Below are 21,916 nucleotides of genomic sequence, written 5' to 3' on the forward strand. Positions count from 1 at the left end.
GTCTATGAACTCACTATGCCTATCAGCGAATACCTTAGGGTGTCTACTTTCCGAAATGTGGTCATTTGTGGGGGTTTTCTACTCTATGGGCATTGTAGAACCTCAGGAAACATGACAGGTGCTCAGAAAGTCAGAGCTGCTTCAAAAAGCGGAAATTCACATTTTTGTACCATAGTTTGTAAATGCTATAACTTTTACCCAAACCATTTTTTTTTTTACCCAAACATTTTTTTTTATCAAAGACATGTAGAACAATAAAGATATCATTTAAAAAAAAATTACAACTGAAAGTGAAAATTGTCATAAAAAAAAAAAAATCAGGTAAATTTTGATTAATAGCAAAAAAAGTAAAAATGTCAGCAGCAATGAAATACCACCAAATCAAAGCTCTATTAATGAGAAGAAAAGGAGGTAAAATTCATTTGGGTGGTAAATTGCATGACCGAGCAATAAACGGTGAAAGTAGTGTAGTGCAGAATTGTAAAAAGTGGTCTGGTCATTAAGGGTGTTTAAGCTAGGGGAGCTGAGGTGGTTAAGAGATGCAAATGAGCTCCTAACAAGCTCTTCCTCTAATGCCACCATATGTAAGGCTGTCTGCAGAAGAGATGCTGGCTTATTTAATATTTGAGTCATGTCTCAAGGCCTTTCTTAAAGGGTCGAACAATGATTTATAGGATAGCTGCCTTACATCTGGTGGCATTAGTGGCAGAGCTTGTTAAGCACTCATTTATATCCCTTTCTTCCCAAAATTCCAGAGGAGCATGTATGGCCTACAAGTCTTCTCACGCAGATTAAAGTGCTCTTAAAGACTTGCAATGAAACATCCCTCTACTTTTACAAATACACTGCACACTAGTATTGACAATTTACAATGATATATTAATGAAATGCAATGAATTAACTAAAACTGCATGGCATATTGATGCAATACAGTGTGTTAACTAAAATTGCTCAGAATATTGACACAATACAATGTCTTAACTAAAACTGCATGGTGCAATTACAAACCAGATTCCAAAAAAGTTGGGACACTATACAAATCGTGAATAAATACTGAATGCAATGATGTGGAGGTGCCAACTTCTAATATTTTATTCAGAATAGAACATAAATCACGGAACAAAAGTTTAAACTGAGAAAATTTACAATTTTAAGGGAAAAATATGTGGAATCAGAATTTCATGGTGTCAACAAATCCCAAAAAAGTTGGGACAAGGCCATTTTCACCACTGTGTGGCATCTCCCCTTCTTCTTACAACACTCAACAGACCTCTGGGGACCGAGGAGATCAGTTTCTCAAGTTTAGAAATAGGAATGCTCTTCCATTCTTGTCTAATACAGGCCTCTAACTGTTCAATTGTCTTGGGCCTTCTTTGTTGCACCTTCCTCTTTATGATGCGCCAAATGTTCTCTATAGGTGAAAGATCTGGACTGCAGACTGGCCATTTCAGTACCCGGATCGTTCTCCTACACAGCCATGATGTTGTGATTGATGCAGAATGTGGTCTGGCATTATCTTGTTGAAAAATGCAGGGTCTTCCCTGAAAGAGATGACGTCTGGATGGGAGCATATGTTGTTCTAGAACCTGAATATATTTTTCTGCATTGATGGTGCCTTTCCAGACATGCAAGCTGCCCATGCCACACGCACTCATGCAACCCCATACCATCAGAGATGCAGGCTTCTGAACTGAGCGTTGATAACAACTTGGGTTGTCCTTGTCCTCTTTGGTCCGGATGACATGGCATCCCAGATTTCCAAAAAGAACTTTAAATCATGACTCGTTTGAGCTTGTGGATCTTGCTTAGAAATGGCTTCTTCTTTGCACTGTAGAGTTTCAGCTGGCAACGGCGGATGGCACAGTGGATTGTGTTCACTGACAATGGTTTCTGGAAGTATTCCTGAGCCCATTCTGTGATTTCCTTTACAGTAGCATTCCTGTTTGTGGTGCAGTGTCGTTTAAGGGCCCGGAGATCACGGGCATCCAGTATGGTTTTACGGCCTTGACCCTTACGCACAGAGATTGTTCCAGATTCTCTGAATCTTCGGATGATGTTATGCACAGTTGATGATGATAGATGCAAAGTCTTTGCAATTTTACGCTGGGTAACACCTTTCTGATATTGCTCCACTATTTTTCTGCGCAACATTGTGGGAATTGGTGATCCTCTACCCATCTTGGCTTCTGAGAGACACTGCCACTCTGAGCTCTTTTTATACCCAATCATAGTTGCCAATTGACCTAATTAGTGTTAATTGGTCTTCCAGCTCTTCGTTATGCTCAAATTTACTTTTTCCAGCCTCTTATTGCTACTTGTCCCAACTTTTTGGGGATTTGTTGATACTGTGAAATTTTGAATCAACATATTTTTCCTTTAAAATGATACATTTACTCGGATTAAACGTTTGATCTGTCATCTACGTTCTATTACAAATAAAATATTGACATTTGCCACCTCCACATCATTGCATTCAGTTTTTATTCACAATTTGTATAGTGTCCCAACTTTTTTGCAATCCGGTTTGTACAAATGGCAGCTAAATTGAAACAGTTTTTTAGTAACAGAGGCACAATTAAACGTGCCCTGCTATGAACACACTGGCAAAATGTGATAAACTGTTTGATTATACATGGAAGCAAAATTGCAGCTGTTTTAAAATAATTAAAAGAGGTAAAATGATATGTCACCTTCTATGAACATACTGCTATTGATGCACTGAAATGCGATGAAGTGCTTACTTATAAGAATTTAAACTGTTTTGTAGGGGGGAAAAAGGGCAACTGTGCAGCATTTTCAGCAGAAATATTCTGCTGGTGGTGTTGGGAAAAAGCCTATAAAACACTAACAAATTGTAGAAACCTAGGTTTAATAAAAAAAAATATAAGACTGGTTGTTCATGTACCGAGAAAATTAGGTTTGTGCAGAATGTTTGTATAAAACACACACACACACACACTCTGAGTGACCAACCTATGCTTTCCTTGATAAAATCCTGACTTTCCCACCTATTTATTTAATCTATAATTCTGTAGTCATAGTGTAAATATGTCCTTAAACTTTGCCTACAACACCTAGATTGCTAGCTTGTGTCTTTAATTACTTTCTGCTAACACATCCAAAACAAATGCTTTCAGATCACAAGATAAGCTCAGAGGGGTGAAATTGAAGAACCTGCCAAAATTCTGCCCCTTCATTGGCTCACACCCTGTCTGTCAGTCTCTGAGCCAATCAGGGCAAGCCCCCCTACCAGGATCATGCGATCATCTATCTTTATCTTCCTTGCTGTTTTTCCCCGCAAATTTTCGCAGTAACATGGCACTGGCATCATTTTGCGCAATTATTCTGATGCAAATCTCCCAAAATTCTAATTAGTTTGGCAGCAGAATATTGAAATTTAGACTAATATATAGATTTAATCAATTTACTCATCTCAAATTAAGTGCAATTTTTTTCTGTGGTACATTATCAGCATCTTATATACAGTAGTTGTGTAGGGCATAATCTTTAGAGAAGTCCACTTCTGTAGAAGAAATGGGTGGTTGAATGAAAGAGGTTTTGTCTGTATTTGATTGCCATATCACCCTTGCAACTGACTTCAGTTTTACTAAAGAGGAGACAGATATGGTAAACCACATGGAAATAACTGTTTATTGTTATTTTCCTAGGATGATGATTTGGAGACAGACTTGAAAAAATTGAAATCACTGCCTCAGCCCGACCGACCAGTTGAGGAATTTAATCAGTATAAAGAATTCTGTTCAGAAATGTTTGACTTCAAGGTAAGGTACATTACTAAATTGGTATGTCTGGAAATGGCTGAATGACTAGAAGTATTATACATGTACAGGCATATCTTTCTATTAAATGGAGGTCCAACAAAACAGTTAGCTTTTCTAGTTTGTTGAAATCGAGTCGAGTATTACGAGTGTCTTATGGATGTAATCATTATATCTAGACTTATCTACTGCACTACAGTAGTTACTTACAATGCATGATTGGGATTTATGACAGCAGAGACCTTTAATATTTGTGTTATGATAGAATTGTAATATCTATTTGGTTTAGCAGGTTTGTTTCTAAAACAGAAGGATATATACCCAAGACTTCAAGAGTTACATTTCTTAGCCATAACTAACAAGATAGTGGCTCCCAGGAGACATAACCCAACCCATTAGAATATGCAGGAAAAATACATATGTAGATTTTTAATGTGTGTCTGCAGTAAATCTTGTTGGCGCACAACTCAGGGGACACAATTGCATTTTTAACCCCTTAGTGACATAATTAATTTTAGCCTTAAGGACCAATAATATTTTCTTACTTTGTGTTCTATCAGTCATAACTTTTACATTTTTATTTTGTATATATATATTTTATTTTGGGGAATTAGTTGCGGGTTTTATAAGAACCATTTTAGGGTATATATAGTGTATTAAATAACTCATTTTATTTTTAGGGAGAAAGATAAAAAAGAAACTGCAATTTTTAGATTATTTTGTCAATTTTTTTATGGAGTTCACTGTGTGGTAAATATAACATAATTTTATCATGTGGATCCATACAGCGATGATAATGTCACATTTCTATATATTGTTAAAAAAAAATTCTCCTCCTACAGCCCTTCAGCTTGGCAACTGCTACATCAGATTGGCATTGGGGGGAGGGGGACTGCTTTATCTGCTCATATCTCTGATTTGTTACATGCTAGATAGGCTTTGTATTGTTTGCTGACATTACACGCTTTCAGACAATGCCAGAATGACTGCAATGTCTTCAGTACATGGGAAGATATCACTGTTAGAAACTGGGATGCAGTGAATACAGCTGAAAGTGAAAGAAAAAGCAGGTTTTACCCTCGATTATTCCTGCCTCAATTTCCAACAGTGATATAGCCTCTGATGCTTGGACTAATGCTGTCATTTTGGTATTGTATGAAAATCCTGGAATGCTAGCGTTCAAACAAGACCAGGCTACCATTGAGGAGATATAAGCATCTAAAGCAATCCTTCTACCTCCACTTTATGCCCGAGTTTAGCTCGGGCAGAACAGTTAAGTGCTTTTTCTACAGCCCAAGCTAAGCTCAGGCAAAACAGTTAGGTGGTTAATGGGATAAGGTGTATTGGCAAAACACATGGCACTTTACTTCACTGAACTTATAGTGCCTTGCAAAAGTATTCACCCCCCTTGACTTTTTTTTTTCATATTTTGTTACATTACAGCCTTAATTTCAATGTTTTGTTAATCTGAATTTTATGTGATCAATCAGAACACAATAGTCTAAGTTGGTGAAGTAAAATTAGAAAAATATATGAATAAAACTATTATTTATAAATGGAAAACAGAAAATTGGCATGTGCGTATGTATTCACCCTCTTTGTTAGGAAGTCCATAAAATGCTCTGGTGCAACCAATTACATTCAGAAGTCACATAATTAGTGAAATTATGTGCACCTGTGTGTAATCTAAGTGTCATATGATCTGTCATTACATATACACACACTTTTTGAAAGGCCCCAGAGGCTGCAACACCTAAGCAAGAGGCATCACTAACCAAACACTGCCGCGAAGACCAAGGAACTCTCCAAACAAGTAAGGGACAATGTTGTTGAGAAGTACAAGTCAGGGTTAGGTTATAAAAAAAAATCAAAATCTTTGATGAACCCTAGGAGCACCATCAAATCTATCATAACCAAATGGAAAGAACATGGCACAACTGCAAACCTGCCAAAAGACGGCCGCCCACCAAAACTCATGGACCGGGCAAGGAGGGCATTAATCCGAGAGGTAGCACAGAGACCTTAGGTAACCCTGGAGGAGCTGCAGAGTTCCACAGCAGAGACTGGAGTATCTGTACATAGGACGACAATAAGCCGTACGCTCCATAGAATTGGGCTTTATGACAGAGTGACCAGAAGAAAGCCATTACTTTCAGCAAAAAACAAAAAGGCACGTTGTGAGTTTGCGCAAAGGCATGTGGGAGACTCCCAAAATGTATGGCGGAAGGTGCTCAGGTATGGTGAGACTAAAATTGAACTTTTTGGCCATCAAAGAAATACGCCATTTCTGACGCAAACCTAACACATCACATCAACCAAACAACACCATCCCCACAGTGAAACATGGTGGTGGCAGCATCATGCTGTGGGGATGTTTTTCAGCAGCCGGGACTGGGAAACTGGTCAGAGTTGATGGAAAGATGAATGATGCTAAATACAGGGATATTCTTGAGCAAAACCTGTACCACTCTGTGCGTGATTTTATTTGAGGCTAGGATGGAGGTTCATCTCTCACCAGGACAATGACCCCAAACACACTGCTAAAGCAACACTTGAATGGTTTAAGGGGAAACATGTAAATGTGTTGGAATGGCCTAGTCAAAGCCCAGATCTCAATCCAATAGAAAATCTGTGATCAGACTTAAAGATTGCTGTTCTCAAGCGCAAACCATCCAACTTGAAGATGCTGGAGCAGTTTTGCAAGGAGGAATGGGCAAAAATCCCAGTGGTAAGATGTGGCAGGCTCATAGAGACTTATACAAAGCGACTTGGAAATGTGATTGCTGCAAAAGATAGCTCTACAAAGTATTGACTTTAGGTGGGTTAATAGTTATGCACATTGACCTTTTCTGTTATTTTGTCGTATTTGTTGTTTGCTTCACAATAAAAAATAAAAAAAAACATCTTCAAAGTTGTGGGCATGTTCTGGGGGGGCACTGAACACCAGGATTATATGGACCACTGTAGATATCATAAAATACCCTTTAATATTGATCAATAAACACTTACATAGGCCATTGGCCTGCATGTACAAAAAAAATAATATAATAAAATGAATAAAAATAGACTATAATAAATATAATTATGATAAAATAACAAGCACATGCCCCTATCTTGGGATGTATTTTAAATAATGCTGCATATAAAGTGGTGGTATGCAGTCAATTCATTAATTGATATTTGGACTTGTGAGTACGGTGTTCCTCCAAATCTGTACAGATATTCTGGGTATTACACTGCACCGTCCCACTTCATATAGTATACATTAATTTACATCCCGGCTTCCTAATACATTATTATCACCCTCATTTGGGATCCTCGTCCTTTAATTTCCAACTGTGACCACAATAGTAGGTAATCAATTAATACTGTATTGAGTGGTGTGCGACTATATTAGACCATGCATTCACCATATAAATATAAATACAGTCATCCAGCTGCATAGAACAGATAGAACGTCAAGGTGCGTATTTGTACTTTACCACTGTCAGCCGTGGTTATTCGTACTAGGTCCTGTGTCGTCTTGGAGTTGTTCCTCCTCTTTAAACTGCCAGGACCTGCGCAGCATCCCAGGTGGTCCAGCTGTCTCCTTGTGGCGTCCCACGTGACTGAGGCAGAAAGCAGAGCGTGTCTTCTGGGTACTAGAGTCCAGCCGCTTCACTGTAATGACAATCACAGTTGATATTCCGTGATCTCAACCTATGGATTTCCCCAAGATGCCCCTTTTCCTGGAGCCACAAAAGTGAAATAGAGGTTCTTACTGTCCTATACCAAACACGTTTCGGGGCTGTAACATGCCCCTTCCTCAGTGGTTGGACAGTGAGTGGACCGACATTCATTTTATAGGGTGCATATCCAATATCGCAATGTTCGTTGGGACGGTCAGCAATTCTCAAACTGTGGATCCTAGATCCAGATCATGGCCTAGACATCTAACCAGTCTCTACATATTTAGGCCGATTATAGCCATGTATTTAATATACTGATGTCTGCATATAGTATATCCACGGCTGTATCTGTATTTTTTTTCCTCCATACTTTTTATGCCTTTCATTCTCCTTGTTGGGGCATAATACATAAACATTACCCTATCCACGCATCATATTATACAATATATATAAGACAAAGTAACTCATTAAAAACACATATTAAGATGATTAATATATTGCAAATCGTAAGTACAATCGCAGGAAAGACTTGTCTAACTATAAAACCGCAGGTGCGTTATCTGTACATTTGTGTTATTCCTGTCAGTGATCCTATCCAGTCTACACTCTCTCTAAATTGGTGATCTACCTTATGACTAATAAATGATAATTGGGCGTACAGCTATTGTCTGATCGTGAGATAAAATGTTTGAACGCAAAAAAACAACGCAAGTAAAATATGATGTTTGGGCATGAAAAATTGCTGCAGGAAAAATAAAGGGGAGTGCAGCGATTTTTCAGAAGACACGCTCTGCTTTCTGCCTCATTCTCGTGGTTACGCCACGAGGAGACTGCTCGACTACCTGGGATGCTGCGCAGGTCCTGGAAGTTTAAAGAGTAGGAACAACTCCAAGACAACACATGACCTAGTACGAATAACCACGGCTGACAGTGGTAAAGTACAAATACGCACCTTGACGTTCTATCTGTTCTATGCAGCTGGATGACTGTATTTATATTTATATGGTGAGTGCATGGTCTGATATAGTCGCACACCACTCAATACAGTATTAATTGATTACCTGCTATTGTGGTCACAGTTGGAAATTAAAGGAGGAGGATCCCATATGAGGATGATAATAATGTATTAAGGAAACCAGGACGTAAATAATGTATACTATACTGTATAAAGTGGGACGGTGCAGTGTAATACCCAGAATATCTGTACAGATTTGGAGGAACATCGTACTCACAAGTTCAAATATCAATTAATTAATTGACTGCATACCACCACTTTCTGTGCAGCATTATTTAATATACAATCCGATATAGGGGTACAGCTGCTTGTGCTTGCTATTTTATTATAATTGTATTTTTTATAGTTTATTTTTATTCATTTTATTATATCTTTTTTTGTGCGTGCAGGCCAAATGGCCTGTGTAAGTGTTTATTGTTCAATGTTAAAGGGTATTTATGATATCTACAGTGATCCATATAGTCCCCCAATTTTAATATATTTAGTTCTTGGTTTTATACAGGCTTTGGGTGAGCGAGTGGGGTGTGCGCCATCCAATTTCTGAGTTGATCGGTGAGCTGCTTACATTCTATTCATGTTCTGTAAACTAAATGATGAAAATTGTCAAACAATCAATTTTAATTCCAGGTTGTGAGGCACCAAAATATAAAAAAAGTCAAGGGGGGTAAATACTTTTGCAAGACACTGTAGGTTAGATAAGTCTTCTATATCTGCATTTGATATAAATGTAAATTAGCTATAATTGTGTCACCTTAGGTTGTGTATTTCTAGTTTTAGCTGATTGACCTATGCACCCAAGTGAAACAAGTTTAATTAGCAAAACTGCGCTTAATGGTGCTTAAAACCTTGTTCAGAAGACTTACGTTGCCCATACACATTAGATTAACTTAGGCCAAGCTTGCTAGTTTCGGTGGGGCTAGCCAACTATCTGATGTGTATAACGTGTCCATATTTCCACCAACAGATGATGTTGGGGGAAAGAAGGATTGGGCATTTATAATTTTATGTTTGATTCTTTTTTGTTCTCAAGGGTAATTAGCATCTGGCAGAAGTTTCCTGAAGCTGCTTACTCCCCTCTCCCCATGTAGAACTCAAGCATGGCTTGGCTGAGCTGCCAACTATTAAAGGTGAATAGGCACCTTAAATTTATTAAGAAACCACACATATGGGCAAGACCTTACAGAGTACATCTCTGGGAGATCTCAAATTGTTTTCTCAGTGCTATATAGTGTTGATTGAGCACCAAAGTGCTCGGGTGCTCTGGCCGAACACATAGGGATACTGAGCACCCGAGTATAATGGAAGTCAATGGGAGAACCCGAGCATTAAACCAGGCACCCCCTGCTCTGAAGAGGGGAGGGTGCCTGGTTCATAAGAAAATGTCATAAAATGATGGAAACACAACCTAAATGGTTCCGAAACAGCATGGGGAGGATGTCTGGATGCATCTTGGACTCTGAGGTCGCTGCTAAGAACAATGTTGTCCGAGTAGTATGCCACTTTTACAGACTGACAATAATACAAAACTGAAGATAAAATCAATTTTAGAGGAAAAATTGTTAGGAAACATTCTTTCCTGTATATTAACTTGTATATAAAGTGCAAGTGCTGCCAAAAATTACAAGGAAGAGGCACTCCGATACAACCTGTATATTACATGAAAGAGGGCCTCATTCACCTTGTGGTACAATTGTTCAGGTAGTGGGACTCCTACACTCATAAAGCCTATGCAGTAAAAGGGCTGCCAAAAAATACAAGGAACCAGCAATCACATCATGCACAGCCTTGAAAAATTATGATTGATGGCCTGCTGGTGACCCTCAAAAACATTTAGAGCAAGGGCCTACTAATCTGACCATATAAATCATTATGGGCGAGGTCCTGCTGCCGCTTTGGTGACTCTAGATAACCTGGGGCCGATCGCACGTCCCCCCAACGGCAACGATCCATTCGGATGTCTGCCCTATCAACTTTCAATGTTATTTTCAGCCCAAACCATGTAGACCATGGGTAACGGGGGAATCATGGTTCGATTCAGGAGAGGGAGCCTGAGAAATAGCTACGGCTAACACATCCAAGCAAGGCAGCAAGCGCGCAAATTGCCTATTAGGTATAATTAGGTGAGGGCCTGCAGGTGAGCTGACCCTGTAAAAGATTGTAGGTGAAGGCCTGATGGTGACCCTCAAAAACATTTTGAGCAAGGGCCTGCTGATCTCACCATCTAAAACATTTTGGTTGAGGGCCTGCTGCCACTTTGGTGACTCTAGTTAACCTGGGGCCGATCGCACGTTCTCGTGACGGCGACGATCCATTCGGATGTCTGCCCTATCAACTTTCAATGTTATTTTCAGCGCAAACCAGGGTGACCACGGGTAATGGGGGAATTATGGTTCGATTCAGAAGAGGGAGCCTGAGAAACAGCTACGGCTACCACATCCAAGCAAGGAATGAGCACAAATTACCTATTAGGTATAATTAGGTGAGGGCCTGCAGCTGAGCTGACCCTGTAAAAGATTTTAGGTGCGGGCCTGCAGGTGAGCTGACCCTGTTAAAGATTTTAGGTGCGGGCCTTCTGGTGAGCTGACCTTGTAAAAGAGTGTAGGTGAAGGCCTGCTGGTGAGCTTACCCTGTAAAAAATGATATGAGAGGGCTTGCTGGTGAGCTGACCTCGTAAAAGATTTTAGGTGCGGGCCTGCTGGTGAGCTGACCCTCTAAAAGGATGTAGGTGAGGGCCTGCAGGTGAGCTGACCCTCTAAAACATTATATGTGAGGGGCTGCTGGTGAGATGACCCTGTAAAAGATTGTAGGTGAAGGCCTGCTGGTGAGCTGACCCTGTAACACATTATATGCGAAGGGCATATATGCGAGGGCATATGCGATGAATAAGCACCCTTGTTTGTTGTGGAAAGGGGTGCATGGGAATACAGTGTATTCAGTACATTATAAACAACACATTTAAAGTGCCTTTATGTTCAGCCGCTTTCCTCTGGTGGAGTCGAAAAGTCATGGTCAATCCAGCCTTGTTCATTTTTATGAGTCAACCTGTCAGCATTTTTAGTTGACAGGCGGATACGCTTATCTGTTTTAATGCCACCAGCAGCACTAAATGCCCGCTCAGACAAAACGCTGGCGGCAGGACAGGCCAGCACCTCCAAAGCGTAGAGATCCAGCTCGTGCCTCGTGTCCAGCTTGGACAGCCAGTAGTTGTAAGGCACTGAGGGATCATTGCTATGTATTACTTCACCATCTTCCCAAATGTTTCCCTCCTTGTGACACTAGGCCGCTCATTTGGGTGAGGGTGCTGGCGGAGTGTCATGAAACTGTCACAGTTGGAGCTGCTGAAACTTGTCTCCCCTCCTCGGTTGGCCAAGGAAGTACGGACTCTGCCGCCAGTGTTGTCAGATGTAAATTTTTGGAGCAACAACAATCTTCTGGTATTGCACCGTTTTGCTCATCCTCTCCACCAGAGGAATGAGAAATGAGAAGTTCTTTTTGTAGCAGGGGTCAAGAAGGGTGAACAACCAGTAATCAGTGTTGTCTAAAATGCATATAACGTGCCGTTCGCTGGAAAGGCAGCATAACATGAAGTCAGCCATGTGTGCCAGAATACCAACAGGCAAGACCGCTGTCATCAGGAGGATCACTCTCAATCTTCTCATCCTCTTTCTCCTCTTCTGCCCACCCACGCTGAACAGATGGAATTAAACTTCAATGGGTACTACCCTCTGTAGCTGAGGCAACCGTCTCTTGCTCCTCCTCCTCTTTATCATCCAATTTGCGCTGAGAAGATAAACTGAGGGTGGTCTGGCTATCACCCTGTGCAATGTCTTCCCCCATTTCCACCTCTTCGACATGCATAGCGTTGCCCTTAATTGTGAGCAGCGAGCATTTGAGTAGACACAGAAGTGGGATGGTTACGCTGATAATAGTGTTATCGCCGCTCACCATCTGTGTTGATTTCTTAAAACCTCACAGAGGTTAGACATCCATGCCCACTCCTCGCTTGTGAATAGAGGAAGCTGAATGGAAAAGCAACAACCATGTTGCAGTTGGTATTCCACTACTGCCCTCTGCTGCTCACAAAGCCTACCCAACATGTGGAACGTCGATTTCCAGCGTGTGCTCACGGCGCACAACTGCCAGTGAGCTGGCAATTTCAAGCTCTGCTGCATCGCTGACAGACCGGCTGAAGCTGACGATGACTTGCGGAAATGTGCACACACGCGGCACACCTTCACCCTTAGCTCAGGCAACTTGGGGTAGGTTTTGAAAAACCTCAGAACCACAAGGTTGAACACCTGGGCTACGCATGGGATGTGTCTGAGTTTCCCTGAGCTCCAAAGCCACACCAAGTTACAGCCATTATCAGACACAACCATGCCTGGTTGTAGGTTGAGTGGCGAGAGCCACAGATCAGCCTGGTCTCTGATCCCCTGCCACAGCTCTGCGGCCGTGTGCTGTTTGTCCCCTAAGCATATCAACTTCAGTACGGCCTGTTGCCGCTTCCTCACTGCAGTGCTAAACCGCTTCCAGCTACTGACTGATGACTAACTGTTGCTGCACGCAGATAATTCAGAGGTGGAGGAGGCGGAGTAGGAGAAGTGGGGGTTGGAGACACTAACGTAGGTGCTGGCGGAAACCCTGATTGACGTAGGGCCCACAGTCCTTGGCATCGGTAGCACCTGTGCCATCCCAGGGTATGACTTGCTCCCGGCCTCCACAACATTGTTCCGTAAGGGAAATGTAGCATTCCTGGCTGAATGCACTTGTTCATGTGTCCTTGGTGAAGTGTACCTTCCCAGTAACTGCGTTGGTCAGGGCACGTGTGATGTTACGGGGCAAGTGTAAGGCAGACATGGCACACCTTGAAAAATAGTGGCGGCTGGGGACTGTATAACATAGGACAGCCACCGACATCAGGCTGCAGAAGGCCTCAGTGTCCACAAGCCTAAATGGCAACATTTTCAGGGCCTGTAATTTGAAAAGCTGCACATTTAGTGCTATGGCCTGTGGGTGGGTGGCTGGGTATTTGCACTTGCGTTCAAATGCCTGGGGTAAGGACATTTGTACGCTGCGCTGGGACACGGAAGTGGATGTGGTCGCTGATGGTGCAGGGCGGGAGGCATCCATGCCTGTATCTTGGACAGGGGATTGGCCAGCATGTAGCACAGGGGAAGAGGAGGCAGTGGTGTGACCCGCAGACACAGATTGTGGACACAGGCATTCGGCCCACCTATTAGGGTGCTTTCATGCCATGTGGCGGATCATGCTGGTGGAGGTGAGGTTGCTAGTGTTCACGCCCCTGCTCATTTTGGTATGGCACAGGTTGAAAATTAAAATTCTTTTGTCGTCTGCACTTTCCTCAAAAAAGAGCCAGACTGCGGAACACCTACCCCTTGGTGAGGGAGATTTCCACAAGGGGGTGCTCCGTGGAACAGTTGCGGGCCTATTTGGTGTGGCCCACCTTCTCCCCCTTGCCACCCCAGTGCCTCTTCCAGCCTGTTGCTGTGCTGCGAATCCCTTCCCCTCTGTACTGCTGTCCTTACTCAGCTTTCCACCTTCCTAGGTTGGAATCAGTGACTTCATAGTCCACCACCTCCTCTTCCACTTCATCACTCTGCTCATCCTCCTGACTTGTTGACCTAACCACAACCTCAGTGATTGAGAGCTGTGTCTCATCCTCTTCCCCAACCTCTTGAGACAGTAATTGCTGTTAAGTTATTGGAAAATGTGTCTCATCATCATCCACCTCATTAAACACTAATTGCCATTCCCCACCGTCATCTTCTTGTGACTGTGGATGCTCAAGAGTTTGGGAATCAGGGCACAATCAATCGCGCTCATCAAGAAACTAGACTGGACAGATTCTGTCACAAAAGCACGCAGGGAACTCCACTGGCTCCCAGTGAAAGAGAGAGTGCAGTTTAAGCTGTGCTGCTTAACACACAAAGCTCTCTACAAAACAGGTCCCATCTACCTGCAAAAGAAGATAACACGTCACCATCCTCCTAGAGAACTGAGATCCACCTCAACCTCCCTTTTGTCGGTGCCAAGAACCCGCCTCAAGACAAGGGGGGGACAGACGTTTCTCAGTAATGGCCCCCAAAATCTGGAACTCCCTCCCAGAACACATTAGAACAACATCAGATTACCTGGAATTCAGGAGGTTGGTTAAGACCTGGCTTTTTGTGTAGGATGACGAGGGGCCCACCAATATAGCCGTTGACAAGCTCTTCGATCGGATTGAGTTCCTCTAGAGCGCTATATAAGGACTTAGTAACATAACATAACATAACATAACACAATATCTTTCCCTCTTCAAGCATGCTTGGTGAGAGGGCCAAATCAAGGAATGGCGAGGAAAAGAGGTCCTTGGAATATCCGACTGTGGGATCACTTATTTGGCCAGACTCTCCATGGTGGGAGGAAGGAGTATCAAGACTGGACTTGGTGGAAGACAGGGTGGTGCTTAACCAACTGGAAGCATTATCTGCTGAAATCCAACCGACCACCTGGTCGTGCTGGTCTGACTTCAAGAGTGGTGTCCTGCGCCGCCCTGCAAACTGGGACATGAAGCTAGCTATTGTGGATGACTGTTTTTCTTGTGCTCTGGCAGAAGGCACAGTTTCAATGTGCCCAGGACCACGGCCTCTGCGTGCACCATCATCATCACGGCCACTTCCCTTACTGCTTGCCTTCTTCATTTAAAATGTTATATATGTTTAAATGTATGTCACACGTACAGTAGCGTAGGATTTGGAAGTGTATGCGCAATTTTTTTTTTAAAGGTATTTGGGATGTGGAAACGTCACACAGGAGAAATCCCACAGATAATATCAATGCTGTCACCAGCGGCTAATAAAAAATTACAGGGAATATCACAGGTATTTAGGGTGAGGAAACGTTATACAGGAGAGGTACCACCGGTAATGTCACTGTCCAAAGTGTCTACGTAAAAAGTACACTGTGTGTCACAGATAAAAATTTTAGGTGCACATGTTACACTGGAGATGTTGCACTGGTAATGTCACTGTCCGCAGCGGACACCGTCTATTGAAAAAGTACACTAGATGTGACTGATATTTTTGGGATGCACACACTTTACACTGGAGATTTGGCACAGCTGATCTCACTGTCCGCAGCGGATACCGTCTATTGAAAAAGTTCACTGGATGTCACAGATATTTTTGGGATGCACACACTTTAAACTGGGGATGTTGCGCAGCTAATCTCACTGTCTCACTGTCCACAGCGTACAACTGGGGATGTTGCGCAGCTAATCTCACTGTCCACAGCGTACACTGTCTATTTAAAAAGTACACTGGGTCTGCACATAAAGCTATGCTAATGTTCTGCCGTGCCAAGCATTTTCTCCAGTCTCAGTAAACTTATAGCAGCTTGGAAAATGTAGCTATAGTGACCCATGCCCGTATTTTGCGTGCATTACACGTATATTACATTCATTATGCAGTATTCTAATAATTATTTTCATAATTCATTATTAGAAATTATTATAATGAGAAGTATCCTGTAAAACAGCAGGGACACTATTAGGATAATAATAATAATAATAAAAATAAAAAAATAAAAATATATATACTGTATATATACAGTGCTGCCCATAATTATTCATATCCCTGGCAAATTTTGACTTAAAATTTACTTTTTAGTTACTTTTATTCAACCAGCAAGTAATTTTTTGACGGGAAATGACATAGGTGTCTCCCAAAAGATAATAAGACGATGTACAAGAGGCATTATTGTGGAAAAAAAAATACAAGATGTTCCGCACTGTGGAAAATATCAGAGGACGTGGTCGGAAGTGACACCTGTGCTGGCCAGGAGGATAGTTAGAGAGGTGAAAAAGAATCCAAGGATCACCACCAAGGCCATCCTGGTGAATCTGGGCTCTGCTGGTGGCAATGTCTCAAGGCAGACAATCCAACTGACAATCCACTGTCAAACATGGTGGTGGAACCTAATGCTTTGGGGGGGGTTTCAGCCAATAGACCAGGGAACCTAATCACAGTAAACGGCACCATGAAAAAAGAGCAGTACATAAGGATTCTTAACGACAACATCAGGCAGTCTGCAGAGAAACATGGCCTTGGGCACCAGTAGACATTTCAGCATGACAATGACCCAAAACACACAGCAAAAGTAGTGAAGAAATGGTTAGCAGACAACAACATTAACGCTTTGGAGTGGCCCAGCCAGAGTCCAGACTTAAATCCAATTGAGAATCTGTGGAGGGAGCTAAAGATCAGGGTGATGGCAAGAAGACCCTCCAACCTGAAAGATTTGGAGCTCATTGCTAAAGATGAATGGGCAAAAATACCTGTGGAGACATGCAAAAGCTGGTCTGCAATTATAGGAAGTGTTTGCTGTAATAGCCAATAAAGGCTTTTCTATTGATTATTGAGAAGGGTATGAATAATTTTGGACTGGACACTTTTTGCTCAAATGTAAATAAAAGCTGAGAAATGTTTTTCTTTTCCACAATAATGCCTCTTGTACATCGTCTTATTATCTTTTGGGAGACACCTATGTCATTTCCCGTCAAAAAATGACTTGCTGGTTGAATAAAAGTAACTTTAAGTCAAAATTTGCCAGGGGTATAAATAATTATGGGCAGCACTGTATATATAAAAGTTCAAGGCAGCACAAAACGTAACCGTAAGTCAAGAGTGCCAGCAATTAGAAGCGACCCACCGTCATTAGATACGAAAGGAAAGGATTGCAGAACTTCTCAATTGTTGAAAAAATTTGAAATTCTTTATTCACCCATGGGTAAATGAAAGACTTCAAATTTTTTCACCAATTGGAAGTGCTGCAATCCTTTCCTCTTGTGTGTGTATATATATATATATATATATATATATATACAGTACAGACCAAAAGTTTGTACACGCCTTCTCATTCAAAGAGTTTTCTTTATTTTCATGACTATGAAAATTGTAGATTCACACTGAAGGCATCAAAACTATGAATTAACACTTGTGAAATTATATACATAACAAAAAAGTGTGAAACAACTGAAAATATGTCATATTCTAGGTTCTTCAAAGTAGCCACCTTTTGCTTTGATTACTGCTTTGCACACTCTTGGCATTCTCTTGATGAGCTTCAAGAGGTCGTCACCTGAAATGGTTTTCACTTCACAGGTGAGCCTTGTCAGGTTTAATAAGTGGGATTTCTTGCCTTATAAATGGGGTTCGGACTATCAGTTGCCTTGTGGAGAAGTCAGGTGGATACACAGCTGGTAGTCCTACTCAATAGACTGTTAGAATTTGTATTATGGCAAGAAAAAAGCAGCTAAATAAAGAAAAACGAGTAGCCATCATTACTTTAAGAAATAAAGGTCAGCCAATCCGAAAAATTGGGAAAACTTTGAAAGTGTCCCCAAGTGCAGTCACAAAAACCATCAAGCGCTACAAAGAAACTGGCTCACATGCAGACCGCCCCAGGAAAGGAAGACCAAGAGTCACCTCTGCTGCGGAGGATAAGTTCATCCGAGTCACCAGCCTCAAAAATCGCAGGTTAACAGCAGCTCAGATTAGAGACTAGGTCAATGCCACACAGAGTTCTAGCAGCAGACACATCTCTAGAACAACTGTTAAGAGGAGACTGTGTGAATCAGGCCTTCATGGTAGAATATCTGCTAGGAAACCACTGCTAAGGACAGGCAACAAGCAGAAGAGACTTGTTTGAGCTAAAGAACACAAGGAATAGACATTAGACCAGTGGAAATCTGTGCTTTGGTCTGATGAGTCCAAATTTGAGATCTTTGGTTCTAACCACCGTGTCTTTGTGCGACGCAGAAAAGGTGAACGGATGGACTCTACATGCCTGGTTCCCACCGTGAAGCATGGAAGAGGAGGTGTGATGGCGTGGGGGTGCTTTGCTGGTGACACTGTTGGGCATTTATTCAAAATTAAAGGCATACTGAACCAGCATGGCTACCACAGCATCTTGCAGCGGCATGCTATTCCATCCGGTTTGCGTTTACTTGGACCATCATTTATTTTTCAACAGGACATTAACCCCAAACACACCTCCAGGCTGTGTAAGGGCTATTTGACCATGAAGGAGAGTGATGGGGCGCTGCGCCAGATGACCTGGCCTCCACAGTCACCGGACCTGAACCCAATCGAGATGGTTTGGGGTGAGCTGGACCGCAGAGTGAAGGCAAAAGGGCCAACAAGTGCTAACCATCTCTTGGAACTCCTTAAAGACTGTTGGAAGACCATTTCAGGTGACTACCTCTTGAAGCTCATCAAGAGAATGCCAAGAGTGTGCAAAGCAGTAATCAAAGCAAAAGGTGGCTACATTGAAGAACCTAGAATATGACATATTTTCAGTTGTTTCACACTTTTTTGTTATGTATATAATTCCACATGTGTTAATTCATAGTTTTGATGCCTTCAGTTTGAATCTACAATTTTCATAGTCATGAAAATAAAGAAAACTCTTTGAATGAGAAGGTGTGTCCAAACTTTTGGTCTGTACTGTATATAGTGGGGATTCGCTCTGGTAGACGGCATAAGCGGACTCAGTATAGAGGCACCAATCAGTTCTTAAATCAAACAGTTCAGTGTTTATTCACACTCTTGGCAAGTTCATGAACAAAAATTTACATTCAACACAAAAAGTCACCTTGTGGTTTTTGTGTTAGTTCACACCCTGCTGGCAGTTCTGCCTCAAAAAGTCAGTGAACAGGCTTTAGGCTGCCTGTTTTTCCTCACACGGGTCTCAGTCCTCCGAGCCCACCTGGCTGCTAATCAGTCCAGCAGCACACACTGGGAGGAAAATACCTGCCTCCCCACACAACTCCCTTTACTTTGTCACTATATATATATATATATATATACACACACTCACTGCCCCCAAACCACTAGACTTTACTGTCCTGATTGCAGTGGTGTTGTTCCTAAATGCTGCAGATGCTGAAGACTGCCACAGCAAATCACTTTCCAGTAGCCCTTCTGCATACCGCTGAGGTCAGTGACTGGCTGCAGTGGCCAAGTGCGGTATATGAACATATCATTGCTGTAGCCAAAACATTATGTCATACCTGCGGTGGTGTAAAGGATACCAATGCTGGAATGGAGAGGGTTATTCTAATAATATCCCTGCCATTAAAAAATAAATGAATAACCCAGACAACACCTTTAAACAGGATCTTCGGAAATTAAGAAAATAAAATTACTGAAAATACTTAAATATTACTTTATTATAAATATACATCTTGTTTTGTCTGGGGAGCAATCTTCAGGGGAAATAAAATTGCCACTGTCCTATTAGTACACACAAAACCTGCCCTGATCAAACAGCAGGACATGTTACTTCAGAACACTGAGGTAAAGAGCTACCTCATCCTTATCCTCCTCTCTGCTCTACTTGTTAGATTATGATCTTAAATATGGCTGATAAGAAGTACAGAGAGGAGGGTGGGTGTGTTGTAATGAACAGCAGCACTTGTATGCAGTCTCCATTACCTCAGTCTGTCCTGTCCATCCTCTCTGTACTTCATGTCTCCTGATATACTACATTCCTACAGAGATTCCGCTAAAGATCTTCTTAGCTGTATTCAGGATCATAATCCCTGACTAGTTGAGCAGGGTAGGATGAGGCTGCTCTTTAACTCAGTGTTGTGAAGTGACTTGTCCTGCTGTGTGATTAGGACAGGTTTTGTGTGTACTAATAGGACGGCGGCCATTTTATTTCTCCTAATGAGCCATTAGAACTATTAAAAGGTTTTTGGGAATATATTTATAATAGAGTAATTATTTTCATTTTCTTAATTCCCCTTTAAGTAATTCAGCCTTTTTCCCAGTGGATACAGAAGATGACACTCTGTGGATTCAGGATTTTACTGTAATTTTATTCTGTATTGCTTCTTTATTCAATGGCTCATTAAAGGAGCTGCATGGGTATGATGTATAGCACTATATCTTTCATTGAAAATACGTTTTTCTTAGTAGATTATTCTTGTGGCATTGAATAATGTTCCTGTACAAATCATTTGTTATTGCGATCCTTACCTTCGACAACACTTATTGTGAAATATTCCTACTCCCCTTCAGACTAGTAGAACACATCTAAATTATCAGGCAGGGCACGCCACTCTGTCCTTACAAACCAGAACAAGACTTCTAGAGATATAGTTTATACCAACATGTATTCCGTAGGGCTGAAGTGTATTGTTTTGCTTCGATTTTTGATTGCCTGATAAATTAATATGATTGTGATGAATATTTTAAGTACTCATCTTTGCTGTTTTGATAACAGATGCATCTTCTAGTAAGCTATTCGTTGATGTATGTTCTTGTCTATTGATTGGCCTGTCTGTCTGGTTCATTAATTATACCATACCTATTAACCAATCTATTTATTTACAACCTTTTCCTCTGTAGAACATACAGTACACATTTCTTTGAGTCATTTCTTGAGCATTTGCTTGTTGTTTGTGTAGAACTTTCTCAGATATTATTTTGTTTTTAGGGCAAAGCAGTATTAATAAAAATTCATGTAAAATGATGCTTCATTATATATGATATTTAGAGTGTTTGTCTTTATGTACTACTTTAGTGTGCCTTCAAAGTCTTTTTAAATTATAATTAGGTTAAAAGTCAGTAAGTGATATGCTTTTAATAGGTGGTCATTAAAGTCCAATTAAATTATCCTACAATTTTACCTTATTGACTTCTTAAAGGACAATGCATCTGACATGGAAGAAGTCCTGAATGCCACAGAGAGTATCTCCAGTGTTAACACACATAACATTCCAACCACTGAGAGATATATGGACGACTGCTATACAACAGTTGACCGACCCAATCCTGGAGACGCATTCTTTCCTAAGACACATGTGGAACAAAATATCTTGAACACCATTTTCAGCAAACCACAACTCTTGGAGGATCCATCATTAAACAAGCAAGAGCAAATGAGCATGAAAGAAAATAAGCAGAGAAATCCAACAAGTTTGGTCTGTTCCAATTTGGTCCGTACGGAGCCAATCTCCTTTCCCACTAGATGCATCAAGACTGTCAAACTGAAAGAGGGTAATGTTGCTGATGAATCTGAAAGTTACAAGGTTGTAAAACAGCTTTTGGAACAGCACAAAGGAAATATACCTTTCCATGACCCTCACGTTTACATGTCTGTAGCTGGAAACACTAAATCTGTTCCTGATTATCAAGTATTGGCATTTCCTGACTTTTGGGGCCACTGCTCACCTCCATTCTCCCAAAAGCTTGCGGAAAAGAGATTTGGATCACAAAGGTGATTTTTTATTTATTTTTATTATTATACTCAGTTAATATACTAGAAATAAACAATTTCTGTGGTTGGAAAATTGCATTTAAACGGGTTGGCCATGTTCTCGGTACTGTTGACCAATGTGTTTGTCAGATGATTATATGGCATTTACTAATATAGTCTTTGTTGAA

General features: G+C 41.3%; 1 protein-coding gene across 1 annotated transcript in view; it reads left to right on the plus strand.

Moving 5' to 3' along the window:
- The window catches only part of AGBL1 (AGBL carboxypeptidase 1), a 1,106,789-nt gene that overhangs the window by 206,369 nt on the left and 878,504 nt on the right, over positions 1–21,916 (plus strand). The window contains exons 10-11 of the mRNA XM_044279459.1: positions 3,669–3,782; positions 21,178–21,749. Coding sequence (XP_044135394.1) covers positions 3,669–3,782; positions 21,178–21,749 — 686 coding nt within the window. The remainder of the gene's footprint in view (positions 1–3,668; positions 3,783–21,177; positions 21,750–21,916) is intronic.

Source organism: Bufo gargarizans, chromosome 2 (genome assembly GCF_014858855.1).
Source record: "Bufo gargarizans isolate SCDJY-AF-19 chromosome 2, ASM1485885v1, whole genome shotgun sequence".
NCBI classification, from domain to species: domain Eukaryota; kingdom Metazoa; phylum Chordata; class Amphibia; order Anura; family Bufonidae; genus Bufo; species Bufo gargarizans.